General features: G+C 49.5%; 1 protein-coding gene across 18 annotated transcripts in view; it reads left to right on the top strand.

The window, feature by feature from the left end:
- Positions 1-16,673, top strand: part of CAMK2G (calcium/calmodulin dependent protein kinase II gamma) — a 112,150-nt gene that overhangs the window by 56,312 nt on the left and 39,165 nt on the right. For all 18 annotated transcript variants that reach the window (XM_054070892.1, XM_054070893.1, XM_054070889.1 and 15 more), the window contains exons 4-8: positions 9,026-9,080; positions 9,728-9,793; positions 12,473-12,545; positions 15,453-15,555; positions 16,426-16,509. In XM_054070892.1, coding sequence (XP_053926867.1) covers positions 9,026-9,080; positions 9,728-9,793; positions 12,473-12,545; positions 15,453-15,555; positions 16,426-16,509 — 381 coding nt within the window. The remainder of the gene's footprint in view (positions 1-9,025; positions 9,081-9,727; positions 9,794-12,472; positions 12,546-15,452; positions 15,556-16,425; positions 16,510-16,673) is intronic.

Below are 16,673 nucleotides of genomic sequence, written 5' to 3'. Positions count from 1 at the left end.
TGTTGGCTTCTCTCAGCATAAACCACAATCTTGGACATGGAGAGAAAATGCTGTAGAACTCTCCTATGAGTTCAAAGAATGTCTTGTGCCCCAGCTGGGGTTTATTGCCTTAGACAAGCTGTCTGTCCTCCCGGTACCTCTGTCTGTGGGTGTGATCCTGATGGATGTGTTTAAAGGAAGGTCTCTGGTGTGTGTGCTCTTAACTGGTGGTTGGTTACAGTCAAGGAGCCCATTGCTGCCAAGACCATGAAGGATGCTGTGCTTCTGTGTGCAGCCCAGCTGGAGGATGCCACAGCACTTGGAACCAACCTGGAGGGGTAGCAGGCTGCGTTGAACGTGTCTGCAAACCCAGTCCTGTGTTTGTTGTCTCGGTAGGATCAGCCACAAGTTCAGCTTCCCTCACTCCTCATTTTGAGGTGCTGCTTTTGATAAACGAATCTCCCTTTTTCCCCCTGCTGCTGCCGGGAATGTTTTCCTATCACCTTTTCCTTACCAATGGATTTGGATCGCTTCCTTAGCAAACAAGAAACAACCGTGGGCTGTGTTTTGGTGCAAATAGCAGATTGCCTTGTTTGCATTTGGTGGCCAACATCCTGACTGCCTCTGCAGTTGGGACAGAAGGGGTGCTGTGTGCAAAGAATAGTTAAAATGCTGGGGATTCTCCAGGGGTCTGGCCGTCTGTTTAAAGCTGCTGCCTTGCAGTTTCTGGTGTTGGGGGACTGCTCCTTCTCTGAGGTGAGACTGGTACAAGTAGGGGGGAAGGCAGAGGATGCAGTAGAAGAGACCTCGTAGCAAGAGTTCTTCTTTCTCAGTTATTGAGCAGCTCTTCCTTGGAAATGTCACAGAGCTAGATGAGAGGACAGCAAGAGAAGTGCTTCCAAAGAGGTCAGACAATGGTGTGCTTGGCCTCATGCCTGTAACCTGCTCACTTCTTCCTCCCTTACTCCTCCCTCCCATCCAAAAAAAAGAAAACCTCAGGAAAAAAATAGCAAAGATGAACCACTCAACCCCTCCTCAAAGAGAATATCAGCTAGGAGGCATTCCTGCTGGAGAGCTGAACTGCAGGCTGCTGTTCCTTATTTGCAGCCCCTGTACTGTTGGGGTTTTGGGTGAGTGCGCCTGCCTGCCTGAGAGGGGGCTCCCCAAACCCAGCAGCCCAGCTTTTTAATTCTCATTCTCATCCTCCCAGTTACTGCTTTCACTAACTAGTGTTTATTTACCTCTTCTTGTTGTCTCCTTTCCCTGCCTCCTTTTCTTATTGCTTTCCCTGTAGTTTTAAGAAAAATGCCCTGCAGTTTTGGAATGGAGGAGTAAAAAGGACATTTTCTTCCCAGCCAGGGGATGTATCTGTTCTGTATGTCTCTGGTCTGTATAGAAATGTGTTTGGATTCCATTATTCATGTTTAGCTGTGAGATTTATCTGTATGCAAGCTGTCCATTCCAAAACAATAGTGGGACAATGGCCAGACTCCGTGCACTCAAACTGAGGTGCTGCAAAAGTCAGGAGTATTCTCCCGCTTCCTCTGAGTTAGAACAGCATTGAGGAAAGGGAAGTAACCTCCTCTGGGCTTCCCCTGACTGAGCACTGAACAGAACAGAGGGACAGCCGCATGCCGGTGAAACCCCGCAGGCGACAGCCGTGCCTTTGGAACAGAACTGCCTCTGTGGCAGGGCCTCACTGCTGTCCTGGGCTGTGCGAGAAGGAGCGGTGGAAGCCGGGTTAGCACAGCGAGGCTGAGGGTATCTGGCAGGACAGATTGCCTGCACCAGAGGCTGATTTGTCCCTGAGGACAGAAACACATGAAGCAAAGCCACAGAGCCTGTGTGAGACACCTAAAATTTGTTGTGACCTCCATCTTTATTTTGTTAATGCTAATAAAGTGGTTGTTCTCCATGTAAGTGCTTTGAGTTACCAATAAAGGCTTCTTAGTATTTTGTGGGCCTTTAGAAGAAGCTCTTGTGTAATGCTGGTGGTTATCACAAATACTTTGCTTACCTGATATGTGGATAATTGAGGATTATAAATAACAGTTCTGGATGGTGGTGACTGCACTGTTATTGAGAAAGCAGGAAGTATTCCTCCTAATGCACTCTTTTGGCCCATTTAAGGTTTAAGTAGGGCACACCAAATGCTCTGTATCATGTGCTGAACCTCAGCATCTCAGTACAGACACTGCAGACCCAAAGGAGAAATAACATTTAGTTGGCACTGAGATGCTTTTTAAAATGTACTTACATCTTTGCTTTTACTTTTGCTCCTTCCCTCTGCACAAGGACCCATTTCCTAACAGCAGAGATGCTGTTCTCCCAGTAACTTCTTTCTAGGCTGGGAAATCCTCTGCATAAGGGGATTTCTTCTGCCATGGCACCATGTGTGGCAGAAAGGGTGCTGGTTTAACCTCATTTTTTAAGGCTAGAGTGTTAAACAGGTTACAGTGAGAACAGTGGTGAGGGGAAAACCCACTTCTGTGAGTCCCTGTCTTTTCCTAATGCCCAGGGCTGTTCCTTGTCTCGCTTTGCAGCCTGCAGCAGCTTGGCTCTATGTGGACCGGAGCAGAGTATTACAAGCCCTTCTTGTCTTCCATTTCAAAGCTTTGACTGCAGTCAGTGTGACATACTGTGGGCTTGGGGAGTTTACAGCACGCTGGTGTAGATCCAGTGTACCGCAGCCCCTTAGTGTCAGGTCTGGAGGGAGGAGGAGGGAGAGTCCCCCTTCCTGCGGGACAGGTTAACAGCAGCGTGCTGTGTCCTGTTAGCTAACTGTCCTGCTGCCATTAGTTACTGCTCTAATGAAGCTGGTCATTAGCTGCTGGAACAGATGAGTTCTGGAGGATTATTTGCATTACACAATTTAATGCTTTTTAATAGCAAACTTTTAATTAAAAGGAGAGCCCTTTTGGAAGCAGCCTGAACAGCTGCCGCTGAATTCTGCCTGTTTAATGTAATTAGAGAAGCGGCTGGGGTGGGTGCTGAGCACCCACAGGTCAGTGGGGGCTCCTGACGGGGCAGGCATCCCGAGGGATGTGAATCGTGCAGGAAGCATCCTGGCGTGCAGCCAGACTTGGAGGTGGTGGGACAATTCCCGTCTTGGCTCCTCAGGCTGGTGAGCAGCTGGGCAAGCAGGGAGTGGGTGGGAGCCATCTGCATCAGTTCTCTTGTCCCTTGTTCTGCCACGGACATAGTGCTCAGTTTGCAGCCTGTCAGGCCGTGTGTTTGTATCTATAGTTTCAGCATCTCCCGGCACATCCCGAATACCTTCGGGAGAGGGGATCAAGCAGGTTTTAGCCTGCCATTTTGTTCTACTGCTTCTGGCATGCACTGTCTTGAAATACACCTCTGGTGGTATCTCTAACCTCCTCCTTTCTCTGTGATACAGGCCAGTGTCTGGTTGTGAACTGCTGAGGAGCGGGGCTCTGGCTATTCCTGGTGAGTGGCTGACCTTTAAATAGCATTGGTCAGTCCAGAGATCCTAGAGCACTTCTGAATTTGCATTGCTGAGACTGTGTGAAAGAGCTATTGCATCGCAATTTCCATGACCCAGGAGACAGCCAGAAGTCTCTGTTGCCTTGTGTTGGCTCTGCTGCAGGTACTGCAACACGAGCAGCTGTATCTGAGAGCCCCAAACGCTACATAATCACAGCACGTGTCTGCCGGAGCAGAGGTGGTTAGCTGAATGTGTCCCTGGCTTTCCCATGATATCCCAGGGCTTTACACTTTGGAACAGGCGGTGAACCAAGATTTAGCAGACAAAGTTACCCTCCCCTGCAGCTTAGCCACCATCCGCAAGGACAGGCAAAGACCTTAGGTGCATAGGAGCAGGCAGATTTCAGCCTGTGTTACCTTTCCCTAAGCAGAGATGGGTAATTGTGAAGCAGAGACAGTGGGAATTGTCCTGTGAAATTCTGCATCAGTGGCTTCAGTAACTACTGTGCTTGTAGAGATTTGTGTTCCACAGGCTGCAGCCGCCCTGTGTCACAGGAGCCTGCCTGCCCCAGCCCTGGGCTGAGTCGTCTTAAGTTCCTGTAGTTTGAGTGGACTTACATAAAAATGGAAAGCGCTTCTCTGATGTCTTCATGATTCCCTTCATCTTTTGCACTCCCAGAGCACTGCTCTGTGTGATTCAGCAGTGTTTGCCTTGGTTATTAGGCTGGTACAGGTTGTTACCAGGGCAATTTTCCTCTTATGCTCAGTTGCTTCGTATCGTGCTCAGGTGCCAGAGCACTGTGGCTGTACAGGGTCACATTATTCTGGCAGGGAATGCCAGCTGTGTGGCATGACTGTTCCTGTATTGGTGTTTCTCACCAAAATGTTTAATTGTCTGTAGTAAAATCATAGCTTATTAATATTATTTCTTTCTGAAATCAAACTTTTACATGCATGAGGACTTTGAAACACTTGAAAGCATCAGCTTGAAGCCTTGATCTTGAGGCAAGATTTCCAGTGGGACTCTGAAGACAGCAGGCAGAGAAAAGTAATCTCCTCAGCTCGTGTTCTCAGAAAGTGCTTGAGCTGCTGGTATGCAGGCGCTGTTGGGTTCGGGAGCCGCAGCACAGCCCCTGGAGCTGCTCACTGTGCTGTAAGGCTCTTTGCAAGTGCTCTGGATTGCACTGGGGCCTCGAACCTGATATACACACTCATGAAACAGAAGATTATTTGTGTAACTTGCATCAGAAGCTGTTGAAGGTCTGAGTTCTGGGGGGAGAAGGTCTCACTATTTCCCTTTGTTAGTTATTTTTCCAAAGGAGTTGCTTTGTGGGAGGTGCTTTCTACACAGGTAAGACCAGTTTCCACAGGATGAGGTTGGAGAGGAGCTTGAGGGAAAACAAGGATGCTTAAACCAGGTAACTCAGTTGTGCCTTGTGTGTGGTGATGCACCGCAGCTCTTGAACCATGCTAAGTAACGGATATGCATTTAGAACTGGAGGGACACTTTCACGTAGCAGTTTGTGGTTACCCTGGGCAGATTACCACTACAGCATCAGGCTCAGGGCTTCACATGAAGAAAGGTAGGCTTGTTTTGTGTCCTGATGAAAGTATTTTTTTCATCAAGGTGCTGTCCTGAAAGCACTGCGTCTCTGCCAGAATCTGTGTGCTCCCAGGACATCTCCAGGTGGTGATGGGTGCTCTGTGCTGACTGACTGGCCGGTATCCTTGCAGGTGTTTCTACATAACAGCCTGTGGCCAAGTCTGCTCCTTTGGACAGCATTGGTGTTGGCTTACCAGTACTGTGAGGATTCGTTTATTGTTTCTGAAGTTATCGGTAAGACTCAAGTGTCTCACAGAATGGAATGTGCGTGTGAACTCTGAGCCCTCTGCTCTCTGTGTGGAGGGGACTTGTTTCTGTGTGCTGACGAAAACCTTGATTGAAGTCTTTCGCCATATCCTGTAATGGATTTAGTGCCTCACTGGCTGACTTCTGTTTTCTTTCTCATGCCCCTCTCTTTTTCTGTTCTGGCTAGCATTGTACTAAGTGCTCTTTATCCATCCGAGACCTCTGACATGGAGCAGTCATTGGGTGATCCTGAGCACATGTGGTGTTGGCAGGGGTGATTCCCTACGGTTGGAAAGAACCTTTGTGGTAAGAATGTTTGTTAGGAAGGAAAGTAAGGTTTGAATCGCTGCTTCTGGGCAACAGAATCAGTTAATAGTAATAATCTACCTTTTCTGGTGCCTCCTTTTCTGGAGCTCTTCTGTAGCTTGGTTGTCTGTTGGAAGACCCTGTGTTGCATTTGTGCAGCTTCCCTGTTGCTGCCATTTGAGACTTTGTGCTGACTGAGTTGGCCCAGCCTGCTGCTACCGGGTTTGGGACGGGAAAAAAGGGCTCTCTAATGTTGTTGAAGAAAAGGTTAACTGAGTGAACACTTGTAGTTCTCCATTTTGTTATCATTGATAGTCAGTTTTGGGAATCCTTTACCCTTCAGCATCTTCATATGATTATATTTTTCACCCTCTCGTGTCACCAGGTTACACGGGTCTGAGCAGCCTGTGGGGGCTCTGCTCATCTGTTTTTATGCTTGACATGAGCTGAAGGTGGTGGGGTTATTTCTGAATATGTACTATGTCCTGGCTTCATGGCTTTGGGAAAGGAAGATGATGTTTTTAAACTGGCAGTCCCTAGTAGTTAGTGCTGTACTGGAGAGCAGAGCGTTGTAACTCGTGTGTCAGCAGAGTGAACCCTGGCATCAGCGCTGCTGACTGCAGTGTCCTTGTTGCTCAGGAAGGCTCCTGTGTCTCTGCAGGAAGGGAGGGGAGTGAAACGTTAGGGTGCTCCTGGTCTTCTGCTGGGTATTGCCGTTGTTTCTGCATCAGCATTGGTATGAATGAAGTGTGGGCTGGAACTGAAAGTCACAAGCGTTGGTATATTCAGACTATTCTTAATCCTGTTTGACTCCCCTCCATGCTTTAAGGCTCATGTTTTGAGCTGTTGCTGATTTTTCCCATGGAGGGTGGTGGTGCCCACTGTCACCAATCCTAATAGTTTTTCTGGTGTTTGCTGTTCTACCATCACTCCCTGAGCTTCGCTATCAGCAGATTGAAGCCTGGGCAGATTTTGTTCCAGAATCGCTCAGGAATGTTGTGAGGAAGCAGTTCCCTTGTTAAGTTAATGACCTGTGTCCTGCCTCCAAGGCTGCCTTCTGCTGGGCAGCCCTAGGGCAACGTGCAGTGTCAGTATTTATGAGCTGTCTCTGTCCTCCTGTCGTGGGTCCTCACCTTAAGATGCAAATAGTGTTTTACTGTCTTTGAAGGCTTTCTGCTATCTCTGCCAGTCTCTGCCAGCTGAATTGCCACTTCCTTCCCTTTTGATAATGTATCTGACAAAATTGCTTTCCTCGGGACAAGGAAACAGCACCAATCAGCTCCTTTGTGCTTTATTTTCTGATGTAATTTGCTGCCCACATCTTTGTGTCAAAGTTGATCCTTCACAGTGTCTCACATCTACCTGCAGACATGTTTGCTGTTTGTGGCCACCGCTTGCAGCCTGGTGGTGGCTGTGCTCCTCCTCCATCAGGATTCCATTCATGCTGCTCTCCGCTCTGCTTGGTGTTTCTTGCAGCGCTTCATTGACTTCTCAGGTGCTAGAAAAAGGGCAATGCTCTTTCATGCACATCGAGTGTCACCAGACATGACCTTATTAGCACATTCTGTGTTCCTTGAAGTTTCTCCATCTGTTCTCTCCTCAGAAGGTCCCTGTAGAGACTTTTGCTGCGTCCTGGGCCTCAGCTCTTGTTCACGTGCTGTCTCCTGTGTTCACCTCAAAGAGCCTTGTGCAGTGGAGTGAAACTGCCTTGCACTGGGGATCCAAGTATCTCTTTCAGACACTTCCGATCTACTTTTTTCAGTCTTGAATGGAACTCTTTTCTCCCAGGAAATACCCTTCTTGCTTGTGTTTCTGTAATGCCACCTCTGCTGGTTCTGCCGAGCACTCAGGAGGCAAGGTTTCTGGGAAACAGTTGTGTTGCATTGGAATTATTACAAACTCCAACTGCTTACAGTTATCTCACAGTGAATGATGTGAGGAGCCTAACTCTTCAAGGTGATGTGTCTGTGTTTTCCCATTGTAGAAACAATGTGCCTGGAACGCCTGCTGTAGCGGCATTCTAACTGTACTTGGCTGTTTGCAGCACTCTGCTGGACAGAGTACTCCTCCCAAACCCTGCAGGTGGATGCAGTGGGAATTCTAGGGAAAGGAAGTTGGTCAAGGGACCAGCCCAGACAGCATGCAGATAAAAGCAGGGAAAACAGGAAAGTGCAAGAAGAAAGAAGGAAAGAGGGAAATCCTCTCTGCACATCTTTGCTAATCTCAGTGTTGAGTTGGTGCATGTTTGCCGAGTGCCTCAGTGAAAGAGAGGTGCAGGGAGGCTTGGAGGAAAGCACTGAGAACCTTTGCAGAAGCTGTTCCATACAGGTAGGAGTGTGTGCCAAGTGCAGGTTTGAAACATTCCCAAGGCAGTAATGGCAGCTGACGTCATACGCCAATAAGAGGTGTAGACTGACCTCTTGGTACCAGCGGGGAGAAAATCATCATGTTGGGAGAGGCAAGAGAGGTCACCTGTGGTTTATGTGGGAGAGAATGACAGACAGAGAGGGGAGGCAGAAGTACTACTACAGTGACAGACTAGGCTAACGAGCTGCTTCTAGGGATGAGAATGGTGATGTTACTTTGCTCAGTATTTGATTTCTGGATGTGACAGCGACCGAGACCCAGCCTGGTCTCAGGCCGTGGCTTTGGTTGAGTGAACCAGCAGGGAAACAGTGCAGACATTCATGTGAAGATCACCACTCATCCTAGTCAGGGTGTGCAGGTTTAGGAACTGTGTCCAGTAGGATTGCTGGCTGTGACTTGGGCAGAGGAAATAGGAAGGTTTTCCAGCAAAGAAGAAAAGCAGAATGTAGGGGGTACGTAGCAATCCAAAATTAAGGGCTTAGTTTCTCTTCTTGCGTTAGAACTAGTGCCCAAGTATCCAAAAAACAATAAAGAAACTGAGATTTTGATTCAGACAGGAAGAAATTGTGCTGTGCTGTGCTGGCTGCATGGATAGAGCTACTGCCCTCGTGTGCTGGGGGAGAGGAGGACAGAGCCTGAACACCCCAGAGTACCAGGGGACAGTGGTCCATTAGGAGCAGCCACTGTCATGCGGGCTAGAGGGAACAAAGAAAGGGAAAAGGTTTGTTTGGGGCAGTAAGAATGGGTAGAGCTGCCAAAATGTGGGCAGGAAGGAAAGAGTAGGTAGGTGCGATAGGAGGGTACTGAAGCATTAGAGAAGGAGAATGAGCAGGAGGTCAAAGATTTTAGAGTTTGTTTTGATGCTGGGGAGGGGTGGGTGTATGTGAAGGACACCCATCTGTTCCTTTGAGATAACAGAAGGAAATAGGTCACTAAGGGAGCACACAAAGCAAAGGACGTGGGGAATTAATAGACTGATTGGGTGAGGTAGAGTTTGGCTGTGTGCAGGGGTTTGGTTTGTGAAGTGTCACATTTGCTACATGCTTTGTAAATCTCCATTTCTTGATTATGTTTTCACAGTGCGACTCCATGACAGTATTTCAGAAGAAGGTTTCCATTACCTCGTCTTTGATCTGTAAGTGTTGTCTTTGGCTTTGATGCTTCACCACTGATGCAGGCACATGAATGGCTGACTAAGAGTGGAATGAAAACCACCTGCGTTAACACTATTCTTGCTTTCTCCTTTGAGACCTGTAGAAACCTCTGGCCTGTTTGACAAAAATCCATTGACTGTGTGATAGAGACTAGGCCAGGCAGGCTCGTGGCAGCAGATGTCAGCTGGGATGGCAAAGGATGGCTATCCTGTACAGGGAGGCTGTCTGACTTGGGGCTCTGAGGAGCCTGGAGGGGTCCAGAGGAGGGATGTTGTGCCCAAGCTCAACTCTGTAGAGGTATGTGGGCACTTTGTGCCCAGTGTGTCAACAGCGTTTTATACATTGCTGGTGAGACGGCAGGCCAAAGGGCCAGTACCAGGGGTGTACTAGTGCTGGTGCCATGGTGATAGAGCTCTGCCCTGGCTTCTGGCGCTGCAAGCTGGTGTTGGAGCTCTGCCCTGGCTCCCCTGTACCCCAGGCTGGTGGTGGAGCTCTGCCCTGGCTCCCAGTGCCACTGGTCCCCACACAGGCTGCGGGGAGGGGCCCAGACAGGCAGCCATGCACATTCCATGCAGCCTTGGACTGGACACACAGACTCTGTAACCTCTCTTGGTCCTTTGTGCTCCAGGGTCACTGGTGGGGAGCTCTTTGAGGATATTGTGGCCAGAGAATACTACAGTGAAGCAGATGCCAGGTAAGACTGTTTCCAGACTCTTCTGTGTGTGTGCCACGTGTGTTGGCAAGTGGAATGAGTTCCCTGAGTGCTGTTCCGTGCATGGCTTTGTTCTGACACTTGCTCCTTGTCTGGAAAAAACAATTCCTCTCTCTGCTATTGGCATAAACCATTGCACTGCTCAGCCTGGCTCCCTGCAGCTCTGGCCATTTCCGCTCACAGATGCTGTGTTACCTGCCCTTTCTGGTTGTGGTGATGGTGTGTCCTTAGTGAGTGAACACAGGGGAGAGATGTGCTGGGACTGTGAGCGCTGCCTGCTTGGCATTTTCCCCTCACCGGGGTTCCAGCAATGCACCACTGCTGTTGGCAGGCCCGATCACTCTGCCTGTGTCTGGGTAATGGGTTACAGTTCTTTGAAGGCTGCATTTCTGCGGGAGCCCTCTCACTGAGCTGGCTGACACAGTTAGAAAAGGCATCGTATGTGAGAACAACCTTTATATTTTAATATCAGAAAGATTGTGAGTTATGCCCTTCTTTTTCTGAGCATGTCCCTTCCTCCTGTGCCTGAGCTCCCTGGAAAGGGCTGTGCATGTCCCTTGCCAGTCTGTGCCAGTCTGTGCAGGGTGGGTGCTGCGTGCAGCAGGAGCTGAGAGCGTTATAGGACCCATCCACCTGCTGGACATGCAGCATTTGGAGTGAAAGCCAGGATTCCGCTGCTCCTGCTCTGCTTTAGCAGGGCCTGGGAATCGCCCACTGGAGGCAGCTCACCCCTGTGCTCCTCCTGTCCCATCCTGACCCTGGCTGGAGCAGGGATCGGGAAAGCCATGAGAGGGGTGGCAAGAAGGGGGCAGTGGGTGCTGCTGCAGGGTGAGCCTGGCAGGCAGCGCTGCAGGGGAGGGGATACTGAGTGCAAGGGAGGAAAGAGCACAGCCTGGTGTGTTGGTGTAGGTGCAGTTGCAGAGCCTGAAGCCCTTTATTTGATGTCCTGGTTGTGCGCTTACAGCCTCTGTCGTCTGGGCATTGCAGGATGCTTTCAAAGGAGGCACCTCACCACGCACTCGCCCATGAGCTGTCTCCTGCTGGGGAAGGCCAGTGAGCCTGTAGTCTGATGGAGCTTTTGGCAGATGTTTCCAGTGGGGTGTAGAGATGTTGTAGGCACAGCATCTTGGAAAGATAGACTGTCACTCAAGCTGTTCTGCCTTGAAGTAGGGAAGTTTTGAGATTATCAGTCACCATCCTTTCCCCCGTGCCTCCTGCCAGCGCCTGTTCCCTGAAATGGCCAAGAGCTGGCAGGGATGGACATTGCTCAGGAAACTTATGGCAGGATTGGGGGAACAGGAGAGCGCTGTTTTGCTGTGTGAGCCCTCCTCGGGGTGCTCAGCCCTCTGCCAGCTGGCCAGGCCTCGAAGTGCCCACAAGATGACAGAGTGAGACTCCTCCCTTTCTCTCCCCATGCCGAGCTGAATTCCAGAGCAGACTGGGAGAGTGAGGGAGTGAGGTCCGTGCCAATGCGCCGCGCTTGGCTCGCCTGGGACACCTCACACTTTTGCCATTTTTGGCCAGAAAATCTCTCTCGCTCAGCCTCGGCTCCATTCTAATTATACATTTTTGTTTTGGGAGCGGGGAGATATTCATGGACTCCGACCCTGAGGGCTGGACTGCCAGCTCTGGGGGATGGGGGTCACAAACATACAGGGCTTCATCTCGTCTCCCTTTCCTCCCCTCAACCTTTCCCATCTTTTCCAGGAGCCAATTTCCATTTGCTCAAATACTTCATTCATTTCAAATTTGTTCCCCTGAGATGTGTGGAATCCAGTGAGGGGACTGACAGATCCTGCAACGGGGACATGGACCCATCTGAATTCCCATGCCTGGGTGCTCACTGCCCATCCCCAGTTGTCAGAACCCCTGCTCCATCCTGTGATCACCCCTGAGAGCTGAGTAAATGCTTAGTAGAAAGGTGTTTTCATCCAGAACTTTTCCCTCTGGGTGTGTTGTGCTCTCCTTATGCGACGGGTGTAAATAACATCTTGCTTTGCCGCTGTGGTCACAGCAGAGAGTGGCAGACAGGGGTTTTGGTGAGCCGGGGGAGTGCAGCATGCTGCACTTAATGGGGAAGGAGTCTGCTTTGCAGATCACCAATCCCTTAAGTGGGATCTGTACTTAAAAGGCACCCAGCAAGCGGGTGTGTGCACACATTGTGTATGCAAAGTGCTTGAGTGGCTGCTCTGAAAGCTTTGCGAACTGGCAGGCACCCAGAAGTCCTTATCCTGAATTTGCCAGGGGAGGTGGCTGCTCTCTGGAAGTTTACTCTTTGCTCCTGACTAGCCTGGCTGAACGTTTCCTGGAGTGGCTGTGGGCTGTTTGCAGACACTTGGTCCTCCTGTGTGTGGGGTCACTGTTGGATGGAAGAAGAAGTGGGATGCTTGGTGTGATGAGAGGAAGAGGTGATGGGGGGTGGGAGAGAGGCTCTGTGGTCCTGCTCGGGATGGGATGCTCAGCATCCTGTTGCTGAGCGGGCTGGGTGTGTCCCACTGTGGAAGTCCTGAGCTGTGGCATACACTGGCCATGGTGAAGGAATTCAGCAGGGTGTCTTGAACCCTGCCTGGTACAGATATAACAGTTAGGGAAATGGTTATGGGATGGGATGAGATGCCATGCGTGTGTGTGCATAACTTTGTCTCTCCCTTTATCTTGCAGCCACTGTATTCATCAGATACTGGAGAGTGTGAATCACATTCACCAGCATGATATCGTGCACAGGGACTTGAAGGTAATCTTTTCTCCATGCCACTAAGGCTGAGGAGAGCAGCCAGGGGATCACTGGAAGAAACAAGACAGGGGTACTGGGTTGCCAGCTGGCAAAGATTTTTTTGCTTCAATTGGATGCGTGGATGTGGTAGGCTTGGGGTGAGGTTCATTAGAATGAAGGACGTATTCTGCTCTGCCATTGAAAAGATCTCCAGAGACAAGGGGTGATGGCTGTTCAGTCTGCCAGGATGAGTTTGTCTGCACAGAACATGTATTATTTTTATTCTTCGGTGTTGCCAAACACACGCATTGGGCTGGGGCAGAGATGCACAACAAGGATATTTTTGTGTCATTCCTTTCTTCTCTCATCAGCAGAAGTGCTTTTAATCTAAACCCAAATCTGCTGGCCAGTGAAACGCTGGGAATCAATCATTTGCTATGTTGTAACACATTTATGGAACCAGAGCCCCCACAGCGTAGTTAAAGTCCCTTCCTTCGCAGTACCAACTGTACTGGGAGCTGGGTGGGCTCCAGAATGATGAGGTTTGTGCTCGAAGGGCTGCCTGCCCTCCAGCCCTCTGTCTGAAGCAGGGATGGTGATGGCCACCAGTAGTCGGGTTAAATTAATGCAGAGTGACACCTGCGTTAGTGTTGGGTTTGGTTTGTTATACAGTGCACAAGGGGGAAAGTATAACAATATTTTGCAGATAGCAGGGTAAAGGCAGCTGCAAGCTTGGTGGCAGTGTTCCCCTGGTGTTTTGATCCAGTGGACAGCTGTTAACCCTTCGTGTTTCTGGCAAACTCCCCTGCAACAGTTGTGGCTTTCTGATCCAGAGCACTGTGAAAAGACACAAGTGATCTGCTGGGGAACGGCTGTGCTGGCTTAGAGCTGACTCTTGCTCTGGAGAAAGCAGCCTCCAAGAGGCACTGCTGCCCAAACCCAGGCATTCTGTGAAAATCAGTAGTGTTTCCCAGTACAGGATGGATTTTATTCACGTCTTGTGTTCAGATATGGTCAGTTTTGCTTCCCAAGTTTTGTTTGTGTTTAAGTTGTGAACTGCTTTAGAACTTCACAGCTGCTGGATACTCCCTGCTGCAGTTAATGTGTTTCTCCTGTTGCTTGCTGTGATTCACTGAAGCTACCCAGGCCAGAGGAGCAGCCATTCCTTTTAGCAATAAGAGATGCCCGGCTCTTTATTTGATATCTCTTGCCTTGCCAGAGGCCTGCAGGATAAATGTGTTGTAAGTGCAGTACTCGCTTCAAGTGAAGTTCTGTCTCTTGCACCTCCCTCTCATAAGCCTGTCTTCTGGCTGACATGCTCTTAAAAAACTTCAAGCATTGAGCTGAGGGGACCATAAGAAATAAAGGAATACATTCACATCCTTGCCAAAAAGTATGTGAAACCTGAGTATGTTTGCCATATTTTGGCAAACACATACGTTTGTAGCTGTATTTTAGAGGCAAAGAGTGCTCAGCTAGCACAAGCCTGGCCTAAATGTCACTTTTTCTGAGTCAAGCCAAGCCCGGGTGTGATCTGGAGTCAGGAGGGATTTTCAAATTTCACTGGTCTTCTGCTTTAGGGACTGGTTTACACTGGTAAATTTTCATTGGTGTAGCTTGAGTAACATACCTCCCATGTAGTGAAAAGCATCAAACTGAGACCCAGCTCCCCTTCTGTCCATGCTGCGTGTGGCAAGGGCTGCGATGTGCAGGGCTGTGGGCCCTTTGCTCAAAGCAGGAGTCAGGCACGTGCCCAGGACTTTGAGGCAGGTGAATGGGCAAAGCATCCTGCTCCTGTCAGGCAGAACAGGGGCAGAGGATTGTGGAGGATGGAACTGGGGAGCAGGCTCCAAAAAACTACCTCAGTCAGAGTTGTGAAATGGAGACAAGCTCCTCTTTCTGGATCTCCAGGCTTCCATCTTGCTCATACAGATCCTCCAGTTGATATTAATTGCATAAATGATCAGAAGGGATTGGGATGAGAAGTCTTGTTCGTCCTGCCTGTCTGCAAGCTAGGTTTCCTGTAGAGCTGTAGTAGCCATCACTGTAAAGTCTCTGGGGTTTTTAGGGTCCCATGTCACCAGCTACGCTAGTGCTGCAGGGGAAGCTGCTGGCTCTCAGTACGGTTTCTGTGTTAAGCTTTCTGCTGTTGTCCTCTGCTAGAACACAATAGAATTTTGATTGGAGCAGGATTCGTGTGAGGGGCAGAAGTCTGTCTCCCTTCCCTGGCACACGGAGCAGTGACATAGCTGCTTGCTGTAGAGGTGACAGTGGCAGTAGCGAGACAGCATATCTGATGCTGCTGTAAATATGTGGCATGAAAAACCAGCTTACAAGAAGGCTCACTGCTGTGCCAAGGCTGAGGCTTTTTCCTTAAGGGATGAAAGCCGCTGTGTGTCCAGATGATGCCTTCCCACATTATGGTGCTGCATTTGGCAGCCCCTGTTAGCATTGTATCTAGTTTTCCAGTGCCCTGGGGACTGTATAATGTTCATGGGAAGAAACAGCGCTGCAGACTGTATCTACTGCTGCAGACTATCTGCTGCAGACAGTATCTACTGCATCTCCCCCCCCTCCCCCCCAGCTTCTCTCCCCACCAATTACTGTCTGCGGGATGGCAGAAGGATTTTGGCTTCTGCGCTGCAGGAACTGTACTGGCAGTGCCCTCTGGTGTCAGCCTGTGATGCACGGCTGGGCTGGGAGAGGTGCTGGCACTCATACAGGATTTCCCTGAGGCTGAAGGTTTCCTGCTACTCGAGGTCAGGGCTGTTCGTTGCTGTTGCTCTGCCTTCACCTGAACGGCTTCAGTACACGGTGGCTAAATTCGGTTGGCAGATGCGATGTAACAGATGTGTATGATGAGGCAGGAGGCTTTGATGAGGATGTCAGTCTTCCATTCTTATCCCCTTTCTTCTTTCTTCTCCCCAGCCTGAGAACTTACTACTGGCAAGTAAATGCAAGGGTGCTGCTGTCAAACTGGCGGACTTTGGCCTGGCAATAGAAGTCCAGGGAGAGCAGCAGGCCTGGTTTGGTAAGAGTGTTGGAGCTTCCCCGCTTTTGCTCCCCGCTTTTCCTGGTGTCTGGTTGAGTTGCACCCTCCCTGAGTGCTTTCTGTCAGCTCTTTGAACACACTTGTGTGTATTTGGCATTGCTGCTTCCTTTCCAAGCAGCTCAGCCTGTGGGTCCTTGAGCATGAGCCTAGGTACGCCAGAGGAAAGAACATGAGAAAGACAGAAAAATGTGTATTTCTCCATTTCTTTCTATTTCTATTTCTTCTTGGCTCACAGTAGATATTGGTGTTGGAGGTCAATGCAGCTGCTAAGTTTAGACCCTGATCTGAACTTCCCTGCTGCTTAGGAGCACAGACATCTGGAATTGTGTTTGGTCATTTTGCAGAAATGCGTTTGACCTGGCCTTCTTCAGGCACATTTGGATCTGGCCTTATCTTTGTTTAGTTAAAACATAATTAGAAATGAGGCCTGCACAGGCTAAACATCAGATATGAGACTCTGCAGTACCATGGAGGCTCTGGAGAGACGGCTGCTTCTCCTGCTCTGCCCACAGCAGCTGGCAATTGGTTAGGTCCCATTGGTGTTTTCTGACTCCAAGCTGTTATAGTGATACAAGGCCTGGCACACAAGTTTCTGCCCAGCTGGTTGGCGCAATCCCTCTTTCTTCCCTGACTTTCTTGCAAAAATGGGCAGTCAACCCCATCTGATTTCCTTTCTTTTGTGTTTCTCTCCTTCGGGTGCTTTACCAGGAGTGAGCTCTAGCAAATAGGAAGTGAAGGGTGGGAAATGGGTTTGGGAATTTGTTGGTTGCCATTTGTGGGTTTTGTCATGTGGCAAGGTCTCTTCTGCTCTGGTTCTGTAATTACTTCATGTCTTCCATTTCCTGGCAGGGTTTGCTGGCACTCCAGGCTACCTCTCCCCTGAAGTCTTAAGAAAAGATCCTTATGGAAAGCCAGTGGATATATGGGCATGTGGTAAGGTTCTGTCCAAATGTTTTACACTTAACCACCACTGTTTCACGTAGAAGAGCAATTCTGTATAACCTCTTGCTGGGAGGGTGTGCAGTGCTCCTTCTTACTGGGTGGAGAAAGGAAGGCATATGTGAGGATAAGCACCTTGTCTAGACGGAGTTAACATT

The sequence above is a fragment of the Cuculus canorus genome, chromosome 7 (assembly GCF_017976375.1).
Source record: "Cuculus canorus isolate bCucCan1 chromosome 7, bCucCan1.pri, whole genome shotgun sequence".
NCBI classification, from domain to species: Eukaryota; Metazoa; Chordata; class Aves; order Cuculiformes; family Cuculidae; genus Cuculus; species Cuculus canorus.
Note: the sequence above shows the minus strand (reverse complement) of the source record. Positions and strands in the feature narration are given on the sequence as shown.